This window comes from Mobula hypostoma, chromosome 2 (genome assembly GCF_963921235.1).
Source record: "Mobula hypostoma chromosome 2, sMobHyp1.1, whole genome shotgun sequence".
NCBI lineage: Eukaryota > Metazoa > Chordata > Chondrichthyes > Myliobatiformes > Myliobatidae > Mobula > Mobula hypostoma.
In genome coordinates this window covers 203,319,492-203,342,682 of record NC_086098.1, presented here as the reverse complement: position 1 = coordinate 203,342,682, position 23,191 = coordinate 203,319,492, and the positions used below count along the sequence as shown (strand labels likewise).

Here is a 23,191-nt window from a genome sequence, read left to right as displayed (position 1 = left end):
GATTTGCAAGTACTTTCTGAAATTAACAGCACTATGCATTGACCAAGTCCTTTGAAATTCTGAAAAAATTTGAGGAAATACTGAAGAAAGCAATCAACTCTTAAAGTGTATTAGAGAATTCCTAAGAAAACCATCTGGGGTAAAGGGTACAACATCCAGGGCAAAGACACTCTTTTTCTCTTTAAGGCCACTAGCATGAAGCATTGAGTGTATATTTTTTAGGCTGGAGGAAAGGAAAATGTACTTCAGTGATTCTAAGATCACTACTTTGCTTAACATATATTAATCCCTTAAATTTGGGCACACAGTGCAATTTATAAGCGTGTTAATGATACAAAATATGGAGATACAGTGAACTGAAAGGAGGATAATAATAGACTGAGGACATATAGATAAGCTGGACATATAGAATGGAAGATTAATTTTAATACAGAGAAATGTGGAGATCACGTTTTGTTAGAAAGAACAAGAGATGATATGGACTAGAGTGCAGAGATCATAAAAGGGTACAAGAATGGAAATATCTTGGAGGATATTTGCAGAATTTGTTGACAACTAGGACGCAGATAGAAAAAGTAGTTTAAAAAACCCATACAGAATTATCCGCTTTATGCAAAAGGTTTAAGTATAAGGGCAAAGAATCACCATGAACCTTTATAACACAATGGTATAGTAACAAAGTTTATTATGACTAGTTCTGGGTGTCACACTTTAGATATAACAATGTTGGAGAGAGTCCAGAAGAGATTTCAAGTATCTTTAGCTATTGTTCTGCTTGAAAAAAATTAAGTTGTAAAAGAATATAGCTAAAGTAGTTCAAATCATGAAGGATAAACAGATAAAGAACACCAGGTTCCGTTCATGGAACCTTCATGAACCATAGAATATAACACGAATGTGTTTGAAAGAAGAATCAAAAATAATATGAGGAAAAGGAAATATTTTATGGAATGAGAGAGTGGTTAGGGTCTGGATCCACGGCCTGGATTTGTATTGGAAGCCAATTCAACTGTAGCATTTGAAATGGAACTGATACATACGTAGACAGAACCAGAAGAACTTTGCTAGGCCAGCTGGCCTCCTTCAGCCTTGTAGGATTCTGCAATTTACCAGTCTGCTGCTAAACATTTTCATCAATGAATGTTGGCTAAGATATCCTCTGATCTGCAATTAACAATCTTATGTTTTTAATTATGAAAAGGTTTCTTCAGTTTGCAGTAATGTCACTAAGGTGCTCCTCTGATTCATCACAAAGATGTATGACTATCTATATCTATGACTAGAATCCTGCTACCCTTTCCAGTTCGGAAAGATTTATACAATTTTGCCAGTGTACATCTTAGATTTCTACTCAAATTTAAAATTATGATGAAGATGTTTGCAATTTAACATTGAAACCTCCCTCACATTTTTCAAAAGTTCTGAGTTTTGTTCATTTACCTGGTCGAATTACCAAAATACGCCGTCCAAGTGGATCAGGATAAGGCAGAACAGTAAGAAATCCAGAATCCAACACATGCTTTATTGCAGATGGCCTCAAGTTGGCAAACACTTCAGGCCATGTTCTTTGGTTTGCATGATAATTCAATAAAAGCTTCAATGCCCTGTCATAATCAAACTTGCGTGCTCTGAGAAATCGTAGCAAGAAGGCATCATCCAAACGGGTATTTAGGTTTGGAGCTTCCTTCAAAATCATATCTCTCAGGGCTTGTGCATCACGAAGTCTCCATTCAGGTTTCTCTTGAAGCTCTTCTTGTGCTTTAGCAATCAACTGTGGACTCAATGTGCATACATATGCCTGTGGTTTGGGGGAGGCTTGTAATTCAAGGTCTGTTGGCAATGTAGTGGCATCCCCGTTGCAGGAGGCATTCTCTTCTGCTTTTGCTAACTTACTAGAGTCTGCCTCCATTATAAAATGCTAAAAGGAAAGAGAAACAAGTCAAAAGAGTTGTTTTCACATTACTTAGTATACTGTATGTGAACACATTGCAATTAGTGATAATGGTGGTCTCCTTCACCTGCTAATACCTTGTGGAAAAATTACACTATCAAATTATTTATAGGAACTCTAGAACTGATGTTCACGGGTACATATTCAAACCTTGCATTATGTTTTCCTATGCTTCCTAAATAGCTGCAGAGGGCTCAGATACTCCAATACTTTGTCTAAGGTCTTTGCTTCTCCTTTTTATTAGCATTAACAGATAAGCTTACAAAATGGTCTGATAAAAAGCTGTTCTAATATACATTGCAATGTTCTGAAAATGGAAGGTTAGTTCCAATCTACCAACACCGTGGGTGTTTTAGTATTGCTTTGCTAAAGCAAATAAGTAAATCTGTCTGGATTTTCAAATTGCTGTTCACGTGGCCAGTTTTTAAAAACAATAGTTCCAAACATTGCAACAACTGCCTAGACACTGCGTGTCTAGTTATTCTATTTCAGATAATTATCACCTTCTATGATTCATAATGTATGATAGTTTTCTAAGGGTATAAGTAGGCTTAGTTAGGTTAGTCCCCTACCCCAGAAGGAATCTCTTTTAATCTCCATTGGCCTCAGCTATAGCCAGTAATCCCCATGTTGTTTAAAGTCTGACCTTGATGTAAATCCAGTATGATGTCACCAAGCAGGCTAAACAACCAAACACCGAGGAATTCTGGCAGCCAGCATACCAAGAAATGAGCAACAGTTTTCTAACAGAAAGTTAGATAAAGTCCTGAGTGCAAAAAAATGTGTTTAAAAAAATAAATCCAAACCAACTTAATAAAAGAAACAATATGAAATTTCTATCATAAAATCAAGAATTTCCAAATATAAAAGAATTTCTGAGGCAAAAAGGGGTTTGGCGGTTTTTACAAAGTCATATTGATTTGGTACGTCATTAATAAAAGGGGTTTTGCAGTTTTGCATGGTAATTATGATCTGGTATGTCACTTGCATTCCAATCAACAACGCAAAACTTTTTGAAGTGGTTTTAAAATGGTAATAGTAGAAATAAAAGTTTAGTTCTCATCAGTTCATGATGACAAAATTATTTCCATCTGAAAGCATGAAGATATTTGGATTATCTTCTGTGTTTGCTAGCAGTCATTTATTATGCTCTCCTCTTACCCTCTTGTTTCACTTTTCATTTCCTCTTTGAATTTTTTGTGACCAGCTTAAATTTCACTCGTGTTCTGCGTTTCATTAACCTCATGATACCTTGTGAAGCTCTGATTACTGGCAGACCCCCAGGTTTATGCTCCCTCACAACAGCTCCATACCAGGGTTACTTCCTTCTAAACTCACCTGATCATCTATGAAATCAAATGCCATGATCATGCTCAGGGGTAGATCGAATGATTAAGAAGGATTATGGGATACTTGCCCTCATTAGCCAGGGCAAAAATAAAATTAAGAATAGGAAGATCAGTGTAGTACTAAATAAAGCATTTCTTAGACCACAAATGGAGCTCCGTATGCAGAACTGAGACTACATGCAAGATCATGTCTGGAATATTTTCAGTTATGAGGAGAGATCAACAGATTGGATTATTTTCCATTAAGTGGTTAAAAAGAGGGGAAATTTGATGGAGGTGCACACATTAATGAGGTTGTGATTTTTTTCCCCCCCTTTAGCAGTCTATAACTGGAAAGCATGAGTTTAAAGTAAGGAGCAGACGTTGTAGAAGCATTTTAAGGAAGAATTTTTCATCTTGTGCAGCTGAAATTTGGAAGACATTGCCTATCGGTGGTGGTGGAGGCAAGTACTCTCACAAGGTTAAATATTTAGAAAGAATTAGCAAAGAAAGTACCAGGCCAAATGCTGGAAAATGGTATCAGTATAGATAATTATAATGGCCAGAAAATGGATAAAGTACTGGAAGGGTTGCTTCCATGCTGTTTGATGACATTAAGTGAAGACCTGAATGGAGCATAAATGCTAGCATTGGCTATTCAGGCCCAATGACTGGTTTTTCAGTGATGTATAGCTTATGCAAAGCATTTTGCAACTTTCATTAACATTTCAGGTCAAGCATCTTCCATTAGAACTGAGAAAAATCATTAATCAAATAAATCAGGAGACTGCAGTTGTTGGAATGTGGAACTTGAACTCAGGGGGTCGAGCAGCATCAGTGAGGCAAAAGGAACTGACGATGTTTCAGGTTGAACCCTGCATCAGCACTGGATCATTAATCAGTCAGTTGAAAGGTCTCAACCCAAAATGTCAACTCTCAGTTTCCCTCCAATGATCTGGCCCAGTGAGTTCACCCAGCAGTTTATTTTCCTTTTCCTCCAGATTCCAGTATCTCCACCCTCCTGTGTCTCCAAATAAATCAAACATGATTTAAATAGCAGTGAAGGGGTAGGAATGGAGATAACAAAGGAACACCTATGAGAGGATGAAGACAAGAGAGACTGACTGACACAGTGAATCAAGATGGCGCTGCCCAATAGTAGGTGATGAAGGCTGGTTAATAGCAGAAGTTCAGTCTGGAGGAGAGAGAAGACACAGAAGCACAGTGATCACAGATTGTCGTTTGATTCCTGCCATTGTCTGTAAGGGTTTCGTATATTCTCCCTGTGATGGTGTGGGTTCCTCCCACATTCCAAAGACACACGGTTCGGGTGAGGATGGGTAAATTGTAGACATGCTATGCTGGAACCAGAGGAGTGGCAACCCTTGCAGGCTGCCCCCAGCACAAACCTTGCTGACTTGATTTGACAAAAATGACACATGTCACCTGATGTTTTGATGTACATGTGACAAATAAAGCTAGTCTTTAGGGCTGGATGAAAGCAAAGGTGATAAGGTGTTGGAACTGAGATACAAGACTTTAGGGGAAAATAAGTCACCATAGATGCTGCAAATCTTAAAACAAGTTCACTGGAATACAATAGGAGAATCACATGTGGAAAAATTACAAGGGCCAACTTTCCAACTCAGTCAGTTTTGTTACAAAATGGGCTGATTAAATGAAATAATTACAGTAACAACGAGAAAACCACATTCTCTAGCTGTAATAGAACTGGAAGTTCATCAACTTTATTTTCTTTCTTCAAAGATACCGAGTCTTTTGCAGCATTATCTGCGATTGTCCGTTCTTTGCTTTCATATTTTTCAAGATTCTTCCTCGTTACCAATGGCTCCCTGACCTCAAACTGACTTGACATTTTTCCAGAGATCTGCCACACCTTAGTGATCTCGCCTCCACAGGCACCCTATTACCTTTCAATCGTTTGCGAGCATGGAGTGACCCACCACCACTCTCCTGACCATTTTGTCTACGTTCACGCCCTCTAGTTTCTACAAAATCTTCTGTTCCTTTGGTTCTCGGAAGCCCGCCGTCCGCATTTTGCTGTTCCCCTCCCCCGTGGAATCTACTGTTTAGACAACACATTTAATGAGACTTCCTCATTCCGGTCAAGCATTTCCATAGAAATGAAAACTATTCATTGGTGCGGATTTTCACCTTCCTAAGGATAGGAAGCACAGTGAAACAGAACAAAACCAAGCAAACATGCAAATGGCAGTATGTTTTGTTTAAATATCAGTGTTTGTTTCTTAAAGGCCTCCGATATATTCTGTACCTCCAACTGGCTATCGGAATGATCATGCGACATTGTTAGGGGAAGGGCGTACCAAAAAAGCAGTTTGTGAGATACACTTTGCCCGATAAGGGTAAGCTAGTTGATAAATGCACAGGATACAGTCATTGGGTCACAACCGGGAAGTATTTGCGTTTCGCGACATATTACATTTGTGGCGTGGCAGAGTAGGAAGCGAAAATACTAACACGGTCACAGTGCTGTCATTCAGCCCTGGCGTCTGATCCTGGGTGGGAAAAGGTAGATTTGTAATGGAACAACGTAACAAAGGTGACTTGCGTCCCTGGGAGAGCCGGTCTGCACATACAGGGCCCGGGGAAGGGTTACTGGTTACATCAGGTAAAGTGGACGCGCATCACTAACCTGGCCGGTCGCGGGGCCGGGGTGAGGGTGACAGAACTCCACAAACAGCGGGGAGAGGAAGACTGACAGCCGGGAGAGAGGAGCTACGCTGCACTGCTTCACCTTCAGTCGCAACTCTGTGGACACCGGCGCCACCAACAGCTCATTCAGAGCAGCACAGACAGACTTGGTAGGGGCTGCGCAACAACCGTGCGAGTGACTGGGCGTCAAACCTAATAATGAAGCATGAGGACGTAAAGCACAAACATCCAGCCAGGCCGTCATTTACTGTCTTTTTGAAATGAAGGCTGAGATTTCACTGAAAAGAGCAGAGCAGTTTGCCAGCCTATTTAAAAACAGAAAAATTGTTCATTTTAACATAAAATGCATCTGTGGTAGAGCAGCAAGTGAATTGGATAGGCGGATATGCTTCACAGATTAAAGGGTGTCATGATCTTTAAATTGATGAAGAGTTTTTGATGGGGTAAGAATCTAGAAGATATTTTCACATTTAGAAATTTGTGTTGAATAGGAGGAGAAGAGGAGACGAGGGGACATGTGGAGTCGCATACACACCAGGACTCACTAGTTAGGGTAAATTGCTAAATTCTGAACTTTACAATTCACTCAATGAGGAAATAACTGTTAAAGCACACTAACATTAAAAGGTGGGAGTAGGAGGAAGCCTGCTTATTTGATCTTCATCTTCACTATCCTGCCTGTTTCGTGCAATTCCTCGCATCCTTGTATACCACTAATAAAAATCTATTTCGGCCTTCAGTGTGCTTGACAATTCACTCTCCTCAGCAAGTTCATAGGGAAAGGAGATCCCAAATATTCAAAGCACTCTAAAGGAAAAAAAATCTCTTTCATAATTGGGGCTCCTTATATAATGAAACTATGTTTTGTAATTCTGGTTCACCCCTGAAAGGAAACACCTTCTCAGTGTCCACCTCATCAAACCCTCTCAACGCATAGAGTTTCACATATATAGGACCAAACAGGTGTGATAGTGGAAATGTATCCATGAAGTTGGAGGAGGTAGCGGAGGTACTTAATGAATATTTTGCTTCAGTATTCACCAGGGAAAAAGACTTTGGTAGTTGTGGGGATGACTTACAGTGGACTGAAATGCTTGAGCATATAGACATTAAGAAAGAGGATGTGCTGCAGCTTTTGAAATCCATTAAGTCAGATAAGTCACCGGGACCAGATGAGATATACCCCAGGCTACTGTGGGAAGCGAGGAAGGAGATTGCTGAGCCTCTTGCGATGATCTTTGCATCATCAATAGGGACGGGAGAAGTATTGGAGGGTTGCACATGTTATTCCCTTGTTCAAGAAAGGGAGTAGAGATAACCCAGGAAATTACAGACCAGTGAGTCTGACTTCAGTGATGGGCAAGTTGTTGAAGATCCTGAGAGGCAGGATTTATGAGCATTTGGAGAAACATAATCTGATTAGGGATAGTCAGCATAGCTTTGTCAAGGGCAGGTTGTGCCTTACGAGCCTGATTGAATTCTTTGAAACTTAAAACATATTGATGACAGTAGAGCAGTGGATGTAGTGTATATGGATTTCAGTAAGACATTTGATAAGGTTCCCCATGCAAGGCTACTTCAGAAAGTAATGATGCATGGAATCCAAGGAGACCTTGCTTTGTGGATCCAGAATTGGCTTGCCCACAGAAGGCAAAGAGTGGTTGTAAATGGTTCGTATTCAGCGTGGAGGTTGGTGACCAGTGGTGTTCTGCAGAGATCTGTTCTGGGACCCCTCTCTTTGTGAGTTCTATAAATGACCTGGGTGGAGAAGTAGAAGGGTGGGTTAGTAAGTTTGCTGATGATACAAAGGTTGGAGGTGTTGTAGATAGTCTGGAGGGTTGTCAGAGGTTACAGTGGAACATCGATAGGATGCAGAACTGGGCTGAGAAGTGGCAGATGGACTTCAACCCAGATAAGTGTGAAATGGTTCATTTTGGTCAGTCAAATTTGAAGACAGAATATAGTATTAATGGTAAGACTCTTAGAAGTGTGGAGGATCTGAGAGATCTTGGGGCCCACGTCCATAGGACATTCAAAGCTGCTGCACAGGTTGAGAGTGTTGTTAAGAAGGCATATGGTGTGTTGGCATTCATCAACCATGGGACTGAGTTCAAGAGCTGTGAGGTAATGTTAAAGCTATATAAGGCTTTGGTCAGACCCCACTTGGAGTACTGTGTTCAGTTCTGGTCACCTCACTACAGGAAGGATGTGGATACTACAGAGAGAGTGCAGAGGAGATTTACATGGATGTTGCCTGGATTGGAGGGCGTACCTTATGAGAATAGGTTGAATGAACTTGGCATTTTCTCCTTGGAGTGACGGAGGATGAGAGGTGATCTGATAGAGGCGTATAAGATGTTGAGTGGCATTGATCGTGTGGATAGCCGGAGGCTTTTTGCCAGAACTGAAATGGCTAACATGAGGGGACATAATTTTAAGGTGCTTGGAAATAGTCCAAGGGGGTGTCAGGGTTAAGTTTTTCACACAGAGAGTGGTGGGTGCATGGAATGCACTGCCGGCGGTGGTGTTGGAGTGGATACAATAGGGTCTTTTAAGAGCCTCTTAGATAAGTACATGAAGCTTAGAAAAATAGAGGGCCATGCACTAGGGAAATTCTAGGCAGTTTCTAAAGTAGGTTACATGGTCGGCACAACGTTGTGGGCTGAAGGGCTTGCAACGTGCTGTAGATTTCTATGTTCTATATACGGATATACAAATCCCTCGGTTGTCTCTCTCTGTTTAAACAATATTTTACTATTCTACTTTTCCCACCAAAGTGGATAACTTCACATCTCAAAGTCAAAGTGCATTTATTATCAAAGTATGTTTGTGGTATACAACCCTGAGATTTGTCTTCTCACAGATAGCCATGAATCAAAGAAAACCATGGAAACCGTTCAAAGAAACAACATCAACTCCCCCACACCCAACAAGCAAAATAAAACAAATTATGCAAACAGCAGAAAACCACAACAGAATATAAAACACAATATTGAAAGAGTCCAGGTTTATTCAGTTCTGCTCAGTTCTAGTTCAATCTCGTGCTGAGTTGTTCATTATCTGCAGGCCGTCCCAATCAAAATCGCCCAAAATAGCAACAAAATTAAAGGAAAGGAGCGACCAGAAACCAGAAACACATCATAGTGTGAACTAGAGTCCCATCCACAAACCGCGTCAATTAAACCTTGCTCAAGAGCCAGGTCTCCAGCACTATCTTCTGAGAGCATTGCAGGAGGGAGAGACCATGTGAACGCAGGGACCTTCCTCCGGGATCAGCGAGTGGAAGAGCGACAGAAAGACTGTCACACGCAGGCACCTTCTTCCAGTGGCAGTGAGTGAGAGGCTGCTAGACGGCACTGAACACCCGCTTGTTTCACCACATCATAACCCTAATGCCAAATATTTGCCATTCACACAACTTGTCCTTGCAGAATATTCATCTTCCTCACTTAATCTTTGTATCATCAGAAAATTTGGCTTCCATATACTTAGTCCCTTCATCTGAGCCATTAATATAGATTGTAAGCATTTGAGACTTCTATCATGGTACGTATTAACCACTGTAACATGAGCTCTCAAGGTGTAGCAACCTTTCAACGTATTAAATGCCTTCCGGAAATCTATAAGCCCAAGGTCTGGAAGTTCCTCTTTATCCTTCCTCCTCATTACTTCTTCATTATAAATTTGTCAAACAAAATTTCCCTTTTGGAAAACCATATTGATTCTTTATGATTACATTGCAAAATTTTAAATGTGCTACTGCTATCTACTTAATAGTGGATTCTAGTAGTTTTCAAATCAGATATGGCAAGTTAATTGGTGTATGTTTTCCTGCTTACTGTTTCACTCCTTTCTCGAGTAGGGTCAATACGTTGGCTGTTTTTAATCTGGAACCTTCCCAGAATCTAGGAAATTTCATGTGATGGATTTTCAGGGCCCGAAAGGTTTATTGCTAAACTCAGCTTTATAGCTTGGTGGCATGACCTTTCCAAAGGGTTATTGGTGATAAGGCTAAATTTTTAACAAATATTCTTTGCTCCGTCTTTAGTTGTAAATGAGAACCAGTCTCCAGTTCTTAATGTAAATTGTAAGCAGCAATCAGTTTGAAGTTAGAGGCACAGCTTTGCAAAGTGATCAGGAGACTTGTGTCCATTAGCAAAATGCAAGACAATGGGGATATGTCACACAGGTCCTCAAACATGGTTACAAATTGGGATATCCATGTACTCATAGGGTAAGCCCTCACAGCACTAATTGTGGATATTTGTGATTTCTGTTGCCAAAGCTTTTAAGGCCATCTGTGTGAGTTAATTTGTCCCAGCAAAGGACTGGAAAACGTCACATGCAGATGGTGTCTTCTATAGAAAATAGCATAAATATCAGAAGTATAGGGGATTGTTAGGAATGACAAAGAGGATGACAGAAAATTGGGGTTACAGAAAGAAAAACTAGAATTCATTCCTCAGTCTTCAGCTTTTGTAACACATTGGTCCTTTTACCACTTCATAAGAATTGTACCTGTGTTGGAAATGCTTTGTGGTTTGTATTTCTTTTGTAATTTGAAATTTTTATAGATCAGAAATCCTCTATGAGTGTTAAAATGTGTGTTAAGAACTATTTGTTTCATTTAAACATCATGTATCACTGAAAATAAAATAAGCTGTGATTAAACTACCTTGTTAGCTGAAAGTATCTCCTTCTTTGTAGGGAGAGTGGACCCATCACTTAATCAGTGAGTATTGTAGTGTTTTGTAACTCCAAAACATAAAACTAATCAAAATAAAAACACAGAGCTGGGGATAAACCTATACACTCCTAGTTTTACTTCTAGTGAGGCCTGCACATATGCTGTGGTGGTGTAATGAAGTATGCCATTCACATACTTTTACATTTAACCTGTATGAATTATGTAAAAAGTAAAGAATGCTTAATCAACCAATGTACAGTATTTACAATGTTACTCGAATATTACTGAGATATGAACTACACAATACTCCTCCCTGCTCAGCTATAAATCCAACTCAATATAGAATGCATCTCAACTCAAATATGTAACATATTGCTCTCTAGTCATCTAAGAAAATATATATACTAAATTTTAAGTTGTCTCATACAGGCCTAAAGATGTAATTGGTGTGCAGGATTTCTTACTCTTGTGGGATAATATCCTTCCTGACAATGGGGGTCACTCTGCTTGGTAGTTGAGACTTGTGGCTGTGAATCAACCCCAGGATTTAGGGCCTCTATGGTGGTTGTAGGAGTTGACTCTGGGACTAGAGGAAGAAGTGCTGATAGCTCTGGGCACCTTTCTTCTCTACAATTGTCTCTGCTCTTTTCAACTGAATGATGTACTGTCTCCAGATGACATCAGATGCAATCTCCAATGTGTAGGAGAGTGGTCCAGTTCTGTTGTTAATCTTTTCAAGTATCCTCTTTTGATCACCTTTGTAGTCCCTCACCAGGAATGCTTGTCCAGGAGTGAAACATTGAATCTTCATGATTGAGGAGCCCTCAATTTGTCTCAACTCTGTCATGCATACCCCTTCTGAGATCGGGTTTGAGGAGATCCAAGTGTGAGTGCAAGGGACAAACCAGGAACAGCATTGTAGGTGAGTTGTTGGTTGTGGAGTGTGTTGCATTGTGATATGCAAGGAGGAAACTAGCGAGCTTCTGATTCGGCATTAGTATAGTGTGTTCTGCTGACATTGCTTGAAGCGTGTTCTTTAGATTCTGGACAAACCTTTCCATCATTTGTAGCTGTGTGGTACAGTGAAGATGTAATATGTCTTATTCCATTCATTCTCAGGAAAGACTGAAAATAACAGACTGTGGTCTGTTGTCACTGACTAAGTGTTCTTGAACACCAGTCCCAGTGACGAGGCTTCTTCTCAACATATCAACAGTCTGCTAGGCTGTAGTGGAGGCTATTGGGAACACTTCTGGCCACTTTGTAGCTGCAACAACTATTACCAAGAAAATTGTGCCCATGAATAATCCAGCATGAATCCTCTGCCAGGGCATTGCAGGCCATTCCGAAAGATGGAGATGCACTGCTCCTAGCATCTTCTTGATGTGTTGGCATCCTGAGCAGTGCATGGTAAGCTACTTCATCTGCTGATCTGTTCCAGGCCACCAGACAAAGCTTGGAGCCAACACTTTCGTTTTGACCATTCCCAGATGACCAGCATGAAGCTCCTCTAAAACTTTAGCTCTCAGCTTAGATCGTAGAACAATCCCTGCACAAGGCAACCCTTGTCAAGGGCAACTTCAACCTAATGCTAGTAAAAATGGGAGAAATGGTATTTCTGCTGCACATTCCAGCCATTTTGGGTGGCTCTGTAGACCTGATACAGTGTGTGTTATTTTTTCTGTTTTCCCTTTGGATCATTTCTACCATAATATGGAGACTTTTGATTTTCATTAGGGAGAATACACCAGAGGAGTGTCCTCTTTTGTAAAATTTTCAGGTATTTCCTTTTCCAAGGGTAATTGGGGCAATCCATCAGCATTTCCATGATTAGTTGTCTTCTGGAATTCGATCTTGTAGTTGTGTCCACCAAGAAACAGAGCCCATCTCTGCATTTGTGCTGCTGCTGTTAGTGGCAACCCATTCTGTGGATTGAAAATAGACACTAGTGGTTGATGGCCAATAACATGGGTAAATTCTCTCCCATACAAATACTTGTTGAAACGTTTTACACTTTAAACCAGACTCAAAGCCTCTGTGTCAATCCACGCGCAGTTTTTCTCTGCAGCAGTAAGGGAATGTGATGCAAAGGCTATGTGTCATTCACTTCCATCATTCATAACGTGTGACGTGACTGCACCTATACCATCAAGCAAGGCATCACAGGCAGCTTCACAGGATGACGTGGTTGATAATGTGTGAGTATAGTGTCTGACATCACCATTTCATTCGTCTTTTGGAAAGCCACCTCACAGTGCTTTGTCCATTGTCATTTCTTCCTGATCTGTAGGGATGGAGCACAGTAGCCAAGTTTGGCAGGAGCCTGTTATAGTAACTGACACATCCTAAAAAAGACCACAACTGTGACATGTCCCTTGGCCATGGGCATCAACCACTGCTTGAATTTTCTCAGCACACTTGTGTAAATCCTTGTGCATTGATGAGAGACCACAGTAAGCGATATTTGATTAAATAATTCCCCCTTGTTGCATCATGCTGTGATCCCATAATTTTATTATCTTTTGAACTGTCTTGAGATTTTGGAGATACTCCTTGTAATCCTTCATGGTAACAATGATGTCATCCAGGTAACGCTGAGTACCTGGGCGGCCTTGCAGCACCTGTTCCAGAGCTTTCTGTCAGAGTGCAGGTGCAGATACTATTCCAAAAATACACCTATTATAGCGATAACGCCCTTTTTGAGTGTTTATGGTGAGATACACTTTGGACTAACCTTACATCTCCTGTAGGTAGACCTCAGTTAAGTCCACTTTGCTGAAGCATTTTCCTCCAGGAAAGTTTGCAAACCTATCCTACATTCTGGGCAGAGAGTACTTTCAGTACTGGGTTAATGTTGATCTTAAAATCACCGCAGATCTTGGCAGGCCCATACTTCTTGAATACTGGGACAACTAGTGTTATGTATGAGCTCTACTCAACCTTGGAGCGAATTCCTTTAGCTTCTATGTGATCTCGCTCACTGGCTACTTTATCACAGATGGTAAAAGGAATCAAGCAGGCTTTGTAAAACTTGGGTGTGGCATTTTCATTTAACATTATTTTTTCCCTTGATATGTTAGAGTTTTCCAATGCCATCCTTGAACACTGCTGTGGCATCATCCAGTACATTCCTTAATTCACTTTCAGTTGACTCTATTGCAGGGGATGTGGCATGCACATGGTGAATGGATCTCCAATCAAACTGTAGTTGTCTCAGCCAATAACACCTGCACAGCCCTCCTGTTTTTAACACATTGAAACCCAATGTGTCTTGTTGGTGGTAGTATTTCATTGTTAGGAATGTCATTCCCATAGGAGTTATCTTTTCTCCAGTATGTTTGTAGTTGGCTATCTGCAGCGTTCCGTTCAGTATCTTTGAAATACCATTGAAACTCATTTTGTGAAATGACTGAAACAGTCAAGCCAGTGTCCACTTCCGGTGTAAGCCATATTGCTTGTCTATTGTCAGTTTTCACATTCTAAATCTCAAGACTGCATAGTCCTCTATCACTCTCATCATTATCAGATTTTTCATCAACAGCATGCAGAGTAGTGCTCTTTTTGAATCTGGCTTGAATTTTTATCTTTTTTTCTTCCCTTTGCAGTCCATTTATTGTCAGCCTGACATGTTCTTTCTATGTGTCCTACTTTGTTGCAATTTCTGCAAAATTCTCCTTTAAACTTGAATTGGTCTGGTGTATGTAAGCCCCTGCCTTGTGGTAATACAATTTGTTTGGCCAGGCTGTTTTCTGTTTAAACATTGCAATATTGTTCACCCTCATTTTTATTCCTGAGTACAACTCAATTGCATCTTTGGTTGTGGTTTCCATTGATACAGTGAATTCAGCTGCTCTTTTAAATGTTAGTTATGTTTCAGTTAGGAACCCTTTTTGAATGCTTTGTTATAAGATTCCACAAACTAACTGATCTCTCAGTGCATCTTTCAGTCTTGACAAAGTTCAGAAGACTTCATCAATTCAGCCATGTTAGCTGAAATGGACTCCCTTGTCTCTTGATTCCTCTTATGAAACCTAAAACATTCTGCAATCAGCAATAGCTTCAGTTCTAAATGTTACTGCATTACATTCACGATATCAGCAAAGCTAATTTCAGCTGGTCTGGTCAGAGTAGTCAAACTAGTTAGTTAGTTAGAGCTTTATTATCATCGCCGAGGACAATGAGTTTGCAATGCTACACCATTCGGTAAAACAGCGTACTAGCAATTCAATTACTAAAAGCACAATGATTAAATTTAAAATTACATCTGAGTTATTTAGAATTGCATCTACATTACAACTGGATTAAAAACAACTTTAAAACTAAAAGTAACAGTGGCTGCTTCATTCAAGTATTGCACATGTCCCATGTTATAAAGTACAAAAATTAAATATAAAATAGCATGAAGAATTAAAGCTGAGATTTAAAAACAAGAGCTTTGAAATCAAAGGAAGGTAGGTGCTCTATTTAAACCCAAATATTGTACATACCCATGTATTGCACTTAGAGATTGTCCATAGTTTCATTGTTCAGTTGCATGACAGCCCTGGGGAAAAAGCTATTTTCCATCTGGGTGCCCATGCAGAGATAGAAACATAGAAACATAGAAAATAGGTGCAGGAGTAGGCTATTCGGCCCTTCGAGCCTGCACCGCCATTTATTATGATCATGGCTGATCATCCAACTCAGAACCCCGCCCCAGCCTTCCCTCCATACCCCCTGACCCCTGTAACCACAAGGGCCATATCTAACTCCCTCTTAAACATAGCCAATGAACTGGCCTCAACAGTTTCCTGTGGCAGAGAATTCCACAGATTCACCATTCTCTGTGTGAAGAAGTTTTTCCTAATCTCGGTCCTAAAAGGCTTCCCCTCTATCCTCAAACTGTGACCCCTCGTTCTGGACTTCCCCAACATCGGGAACAATCTTCCTGCATCTAGCCTGTCCAATCCCTTTAGGATTTTATACGTTTCAATCAGATCCCCCCTCAATCTTCTAAATTCCAACGAGTACAAGCCCAGTTCATCCAGTCTTTCTTCATATGAAAGTCCTGCCATCCCAGGAATCAATCTGGTGAACCTTCTTTGTACTCCCTCTATGGCAAAGATGTCTTTCCTCAGATTAGGGGACCAAAACTGCACACAATACTCCAGGTGTGGTCTCACCAAGGCCTTGTACAACTGCAGTAGTACCTCCCTGCTCCTGTACTCGAATCCTCTCGCTATAAATGCCAGCATACCATTCGCCTTTTTCACCGCCTGCTGTACCTGCATGCCCACTTTCAATGACTGGTGTATAATGACACCCAGGTCTCGTTGCACCTCTCCTTTTCCTAATCGGCCACCATTCAGATAATAATCTGTTTTCCTATTTTTGCCACCAAAGTGGATAACTTCACATTTATCCACATTAAATTGCATCTGCCATGAGTTTGCCCACTCACCCAACCTATCCAAGTCACCCTGCATCCTCTTAGCATCCTCCTCACTGCTAACACTGCCACCCAGCTTCGTGTCATCCGCAAACTTGGAGATGCTGCATTTAATTCCCTCATCCAAGTCATTAATATATATTGTAAACAACTGGGGTCCCAGCACTGAGCCTTGCGGTACCCCACTAGTCACCGCCTGCCATTCTGGAAAGGTCCCGTTTATTCCCACTCTTTGCTTCCTGTCTGCTAACCAATTCTCCACCCACACCAATACCTTACCCCCAATACCGTGTGCTTTAAGTTTGCACACTAATCTCACTAATCTACAGATGTTTCTGTATCTCCTGCAGGATGGTAGGAGATTGAACAGGCAATTTCTGGGGTGCAATGAGTTCATCATGATGTTGCGAGCCTGCTGTAAACAGCATGGGTTATAGATGGTATCCATATCTAGTAGTTGTGTCCTTGTGATGTCCTGTGCAGTCCTGATTGGTGCTTTTTGGTTGATCTTGTTGCAGCTAGTATACCATACTGTTATGCAGCAGGCCAGCATGATCTCAACTGCACATCAATAAAGGCTTACCTCCAGCTTTTGGGGCAGATTTGCTCTCTTTGAACTCTTTTCTTTCTCAATCTTTTTTATTAAGTTTTGAATTGATAAACATAACAATGATAATGATACAAAGAGATCGGGATTATATTAATAATGCTTAATGTATACAGATACAGACTCCGAGTAACATATGTAATTTAAGCCTCCCAATCTCTTAGTAACTGAACATGAAAAAGATACAAAAAATTTTTACAAAGGAAAAGTCCTCCTACACTAAAAAAAGCAAAACAAAGGCTGGGCTGCCATATTTCATCAGTTAAGATCATTATTTGTCATTAACTCCGCTCCTCTATACACAAACAAAAAACTATTGAAAAGGATTCCGAAAAAGTCAGCTTACACCATATGAAAATGTTGAGTAAATGGCCTCCAAGTTTCTTCAAATTTAACCGAAGGATCGATAGTACCACTCCTAATTCTTTCCAAGTTTAAACATGTTATATTTTGGGAAAACCATTGAAATGTAGTAGGGGGATTAGAATCTTTCCATTTAAATAAAATGGATCTTCTGGCTATTAATGTAACAAATGCAATCAAACGGCAGCTGAAGGGGATAAATGACTAAAGTCCATCGCTGGTAATCCAAAAATTGCAGTAATAGGATGAGGTTGTAAATCAATACACAAAACTACTGAAATAATATCAAAAATTTCTTTCCAATATTTTTCCAAAAGAGGGCAAGACCAGAACGTATGTGTCAAGGAAGCTACCTCAGAATTACATCTGTCGCAGACAGGATTTATATGGCAATAAAAACGAGCTAACTTATCCTTGGACATATGGGCCCTATGAACCACCTTACATTGTATCAAAGTGTGTCTAGCACACATTGAAGAAGTGTTAACTAGTTGGAGAACTTTCTCCCATTTCTCTAAAGGTAAAGATACCTGAAGTTCTCTTTCCTATTCATTCTTAATTTTATTATATGTACCTAGACGTATTTTCGTAACTAAATCATAAATAATTGCTATTAAATTCTTCTGATAGGGGTTTAGACCTAAAATTTTTTCTGTCTTTTCAGTTTGATGTGGTATCGGAAAAGTAGTTAAGTTTCTAATCTGTAAATATCTGAAAAAAGGTGATCTAGGCAAATTATATTTATTAGAGAGACAGTTAAAGTTATTTAAAGTTAACTTTTTACCCTTAATTGATCATGTTAAACAACTGCTTACTAAATGGTCCCCATTGTCCTTATCATTGATTGGTCAAATTAATGCTATTAAGATGATTATATTACCTAAATTTCCATATCTATTTCAGGTGGTACCAATCTTCATCTATCAATCCTTTTTTGATACTGGATTCTAAAATTTCTTCATATATATGGCAGAATAAAAATCTAAGGTTAAGTAAGAAATATCTACAGAAATCCAAAAAGGATGGCGGTTTGGCATTGCTGAACTTTAGATTCTATTATTGGGCAATTAATATTCGATATCTAACGTTCTGGACACAAGATTTGGATGAAATTCAATGTCCATGATGGGTGAACCTCGAGTGCGAGTCTGTACAGGGGTTCTCATTGGCTTCTATTTTAGGGGCTTCACTTCCTTTGCACTTATTAAACTGAATAAACAAACGATTAATCTAATAACTAAACATACAATATGAATATGGTTTCAATTTCGTAAATTTTTTGGATTGAATAAATTTATCCTATCAAGTCCTGTTGTATCTAATTTTTTCTTCCAACAATTCAGAACTGATCAAGCTTTTCTTTTATGGAAAACAAAGGGAATAACATGTTTTTGTGATTTATTCATGGATAATTGCCTCATGTCTCCTTGAACTCCTAAGAGAGTTTAAGTGTTGCTGCACCCTCCTTACTATCAAGGAGGTGTTGGTGGTCCAAGAAAGCTCCTCTGTGATGTTCACTCTCAAGAACTTAATGCTGGAGAGCCTTTCCACTGCTTCACTGTTTATAAGCAGTGAAAATTGTTCATAACTTACTGACTTCCTGAAATCGATAATCATTTCTTTGTTTTTTTTGATGATGAATGAAAGATAATGGCTATTGTTACATTCAGATAATTTCTGCACCTCCTCTCCAAATGCTGTTTCATTGTTATTTGTAATTAATCCAATCACTGTCGTGTCATCTGCAAATTTGATGGTGGAGTTGATGGCATAGGTGGGGGCACAGTCATGGGTGAAAGTAGACTAACGGAGTGGGCTCAGTACACATCCCTGCAGTGCATCGGTGTTCAGGGGCAGGGAGGTTGATGTGTACTTGCCGTTCTGACTATCTGGGTGTGATCGGTATGAAAGCCTAAAATCCAGTAGGAAATTGATGTATTCAGTCCCAGGTTGCGTAGTTTAATGGTCAATTTGTTGGGCAGTATGGTGTTGACGGCAAAACTGTAGTCAATAAAAAGCATTCTGGGTGTCTTTATGCTCCAGGTATTCCAGTATGTTGTGGAGAGTGATGGAGAGGGCATCCTCGGTTGATCTGTTTGCCTTATAGAAAAACTAGTGCTGGTCTAAAGTAGCAGGGATGGTGTTCTTAATGAGGGACATAACCAGTCTCTTCAGGCACTTGCTAGCTATGGGGTGAGTGGGAATGGTCTGTCATCATTGAAACATGATTCAAGAATCAATTGATTCTGACATGATTCTGGAGCAATGGAAAATTGCAAATGCCACTCCACTCTTCAAGAAGGGAGAAAGGCAGAAGAAAGGAAATTATAGGCCAGATAGTCTGTTCTCAGTGGTTAGGAAGATGTTATAGTCAATTGCTAAGGATTTGGATTCAGGGTACTGCTAGGCACATGATAAAATAGGCCGTAGTCAGCATGGAAAATCTGGTCTGACAAATCTGTTGGAATTCTTTGAAGTAGTAACAAGCAGGATAGACTAAGAAAATTCAATGGATGTTGTGTACTTGGATTTTCAGAAGGACTTTGACAAGGTACTCACATGAGGCTGCTTAACAAATTAGGAGCCCATGGTATGACAGGAATGATACTTGCTTGGATAGAGCATTAGCTGATTGGCATGAGGCAAAGAGTGGGAATAAAAGGGTCTTTTCCGGTTGGCTGCCGGTGAATAGTGGTGTTCCACAGGGACCTATGTTGGGACTGCTTCTTTTTACGTTATATGCCCATGATTTGGATGGCAGGATTGATGGTTTTGTTGCCAAGTTTGCCGAGGATACAAAGATAGGAGGAGGGGCAGGTAGTTTTGAAGAAGTAGAGAGGCTGCAGAAGGACTTAGACAGATTAGAAGCATGGGCAAAGAAATAGCAGATAGAATACAATGTTGGGAAGTATATGGTCATGCAATTTGGTAAGAGAAATAAAAGTGTAGATTATTTTCCAAATGGAGAGAAAATTCAAAAGTCTGAGGTTCAAAGGGACTTGGGAGTCCTCATGCAGGATGCCCTAAAGGTCAATTTTCAGGTTTAGTCAATGGTGAAGAAAGCAAATAGGATGTTAACATTCATATTGAGAGATCTAGAATATAAAAGCATGGATGTAATGTTGAGGCTTTATAAAACACTGGTGATGCCTCACATGGAGTATTGTGAGCAGTTTTGGGTCCCTTTTCTAAGAAAGGATGTGCTGACATTGAAGAGGGTTCAACAGAGGTTCACAAAAATGATTCTGGGTTTTTAAACCCATTGAATATTGAAAGGCCTCAATAAAGTAGATGTAGAGAGGGTATTTCCTAAGGAGGGGTAATCTAAGACTAGAGAACACATCCTCAGAACAGAGGGATGTCCTTTTAGACAGAGATGAGGAGGGATTTCTTTAGCCAGAGAGTAGTGAATTTGTTGCCACAGGTGGCTGTGGAGGCCAAGTCATTGGGTATACTTAAGGTAGGGGTTGATAGATTCTTGATTAGTTAGGGCATGCGTGAAGAGATACGGGGAGAAGGCAGGAGATTGGGGCTGAGAGGGAAAATAGATCAGCCATAATGAAATGATGGGGAAGACTTGATTCACCAAATGCCCTAATACTGCACATAAATCATATGGTGGTTGGTCATAACTTCCAAATATTTGATCAAATTTAGATATATTGTTATAAATGCATTATAATTATAAAATGTTCCATTTCATTACATGATGTACTTTTCTCACAAATTATTCTGTTTTTATTTGGATTTGCAGTTGATTGAGCACATAGTGTTTACTTACTATAGAAGCAGCCTTACTAATTACTTGCATCAGACTTTACAACTCAGACCAAGAACTTCGTATGGCATTTATGTACAACTTTAATTTAGAACAATTTGCATTGATGTAACAACTTCAATGTAGGCAAATGTCCTAAAAGTAAGAATACCAAACCAAAGTTTGATTACACTGTTATCTGAAAGGACTATGAGGTTTTAAGGAGGTTATTTTAGGAGGCTTAGGTGATAAAGAGGAGAGTTTTTAAAGAGGGAATTCCAAATTGTAAGGCCCAGGCTGCTGAAAAGGGACTGTATACCAGGGTTAAGGAGTATTTTTCTCTTTGGTATTGCTGAAAGTTATTTTACACTGATGAATCGATTTACCATTTTTTTCAATTATTTCTAATCTCTTAATATTGCTGTTATAATATTGATTTGTGCTCCCTAGACAGATATAATTATCAGCAAAATTATTGGGCAGAGTTTTGAGCACCAAATGAGGTTGGTAGCATTCAGTCCTTTTCTGATTAATAATTAAAAATGATTAGATCCAGATTGATATGTAAAATGACAATTCAGCATATTTGGCTCTAACTGAAAATTAAAGAATGCTTTCAAAATATTTTGTACAATTGTTAACACTGGACAGCATTTTTAAAAAAATGTTGCTTCCTCAGAAATCTTCTGTGGTTATCATAGAACATTTGAAACTGAACACATATATAATTTCAGACTGCTGGTATCATGTAAGAATTTGGAGAAACAAGAAATTAACCTTTATTGAATATAATGCATTTAATTATATAACAGTGCTGATGCTTTGCAATAGTTCAATTAAGCTAAAAATGTTTTGCTGATGATTTTTATTTGTACTCAGTGTCTGAGGCTTCTCGTTTAAGGGTCCATCAATAATCAGCCAGCATTGATGGACTCTAGTTGCCCCGATGCCGCAATGTCCTGGTGACCTTTCACCATGCTCGTTACTGACTGTGCCAAGATTTGGAGGGAAGAAGTCTAAATGGGAATGGAGAAAATGAATGTTCAGTGACATGTTGTTCTTCATGGCTTTGTATCTTTTTGAAGTATGTTGTCAAGCAGCTGCACATAGTTTGGTGCTCTGTAGTTGCCAAGAAAGTTTTCAGCAACATCTTTGAATGCTTTCCATGCAATTTTCTCTGGTCACACTAGAAGTTCTTCAAAATGCTTGTCATTAATGACCTGTTTGACTAGTGGACTAACAAAAAATGCCTCCCTTAATCTTGACATCAGTTATTTTGGAAAACATCTGTCTCAAATATTGAAATCCTTTATGGAAATATTTGTGCCTGGTGACAGCAGTTTCCATCCTTGCAGTCTTGAACCCAGTAATTCTGCTTTTGCCTTTGACAAACACAAGTCTCTGACAAGCTCAATTAACTCAGATTGAGTTATCAGATGAGGCTCACTCAACATAAAGGGTTCAAAATCTGTATCAGTATCAGTGTTATTTTCCATTCCTGGCTCGTGCATCATGGCATCTTCAACTGCATTCTCTAGACTCCATGACTCTGGTGGCTTTGGTACTGGAAGAGTGTCATCATGTAGCACAGGTCTTATGGCTGAAGGGAGATTGGGGTATTCAATGGATTTCCTGTTTTTAACAGAGAAACCAGACACACTAGTCAGACAGAAGTAGCTGTCTATCACATAATCCTTCTGCTCTCGCCATATCATTGGGACAGTGAATGGCATTGACTTCCGAGTAACTCTGAGCTAAACTCTAAGATCAACAGTGCATATTGCACAACAAATGTTAGAAGCCCAGGCTTGGTCTTGATCACAAATTTTACACCCAAAGTAGAGCTCATAGGCTTTCTTAGTAAGAGGAATCCTGGTCTGTCTTTGAGAATCAAGCATATTCTCGCCACAAGTATAACAAAATGTATTGCGGTTTTGCAACATTGCTGAGACATGTTGCTATCACAAATATTCCTGAAAATTACTTTAATATAATTATCCTTTATCACTTTATCAAAATTAGTACTTGCAATATGCTGTGTGCATAGACCATGCATGTCAATGTGATTGTAAACTGATATACATGTAAACACAATGCATAGAACTTGTGTAGGCATAATGCTTTTATAGGCTTTCTAAAACCTGTTCTCCTATACAGCATCTGCTCTGCCTAAGCATGTCCAGGCATGCCTGGACAAGATAGAAAACATTTCAACTTACATTGTGGGCAACATTCTAATAGACAAATTATGAATTGAAATAACAAATATAGGCAGTTTTAAAAAATGATCCATGATAGGGAAGTTTCATGGTCATTTTCATGATCAGCATGCCAAAATCTGTAAGGTACACCCAAAAGTATTCAGGGAGCAAAATG

At 39.6% G+C, this 23,191-nt stretch overlaps 1 protein-coding gene across 3 annotated transcripts in view; it reads right to left on the bottom strand.

Annotated features, from left to right (window-relative positions):
* ttpal (tocopherol (alpha) transfer protein-like) overlaps window positions 1-6,318 on the bottom strand; it is a 28,882-nt gene extending 22,564 nt beyond the window's left edge. The window contains exons 1-2 of one of the 3 annotated variants that reach the window (XM_063041421.1): window positions 5,954-6,318; window positions 1,441-1,918 (exon numbers count right to left, since the gene is read on the bottom strand). In XM_063041421.1, coding sequence (XP_062897491.1) covers window positions 1,441-1,918; window positions 5,954-6,217 — 742 coding nt within the window. In that variant the 5' untranslated portion in view covers window positions 6,218-6,318. Of the gene's footprint in view, window positions 1-1,440; window positions 1,919-5,210; window positions 5,337-5,778; window positions 5,913-5,953 lie in introns of those variants that run through there. The other 2 variants (XM_063041423.1, XM_063041422.1) reach the window with 2 other exon arrangements.
* Between the last annotated feature and the right edge of the window lie 16,873 nt (window positions 6,319-23,191).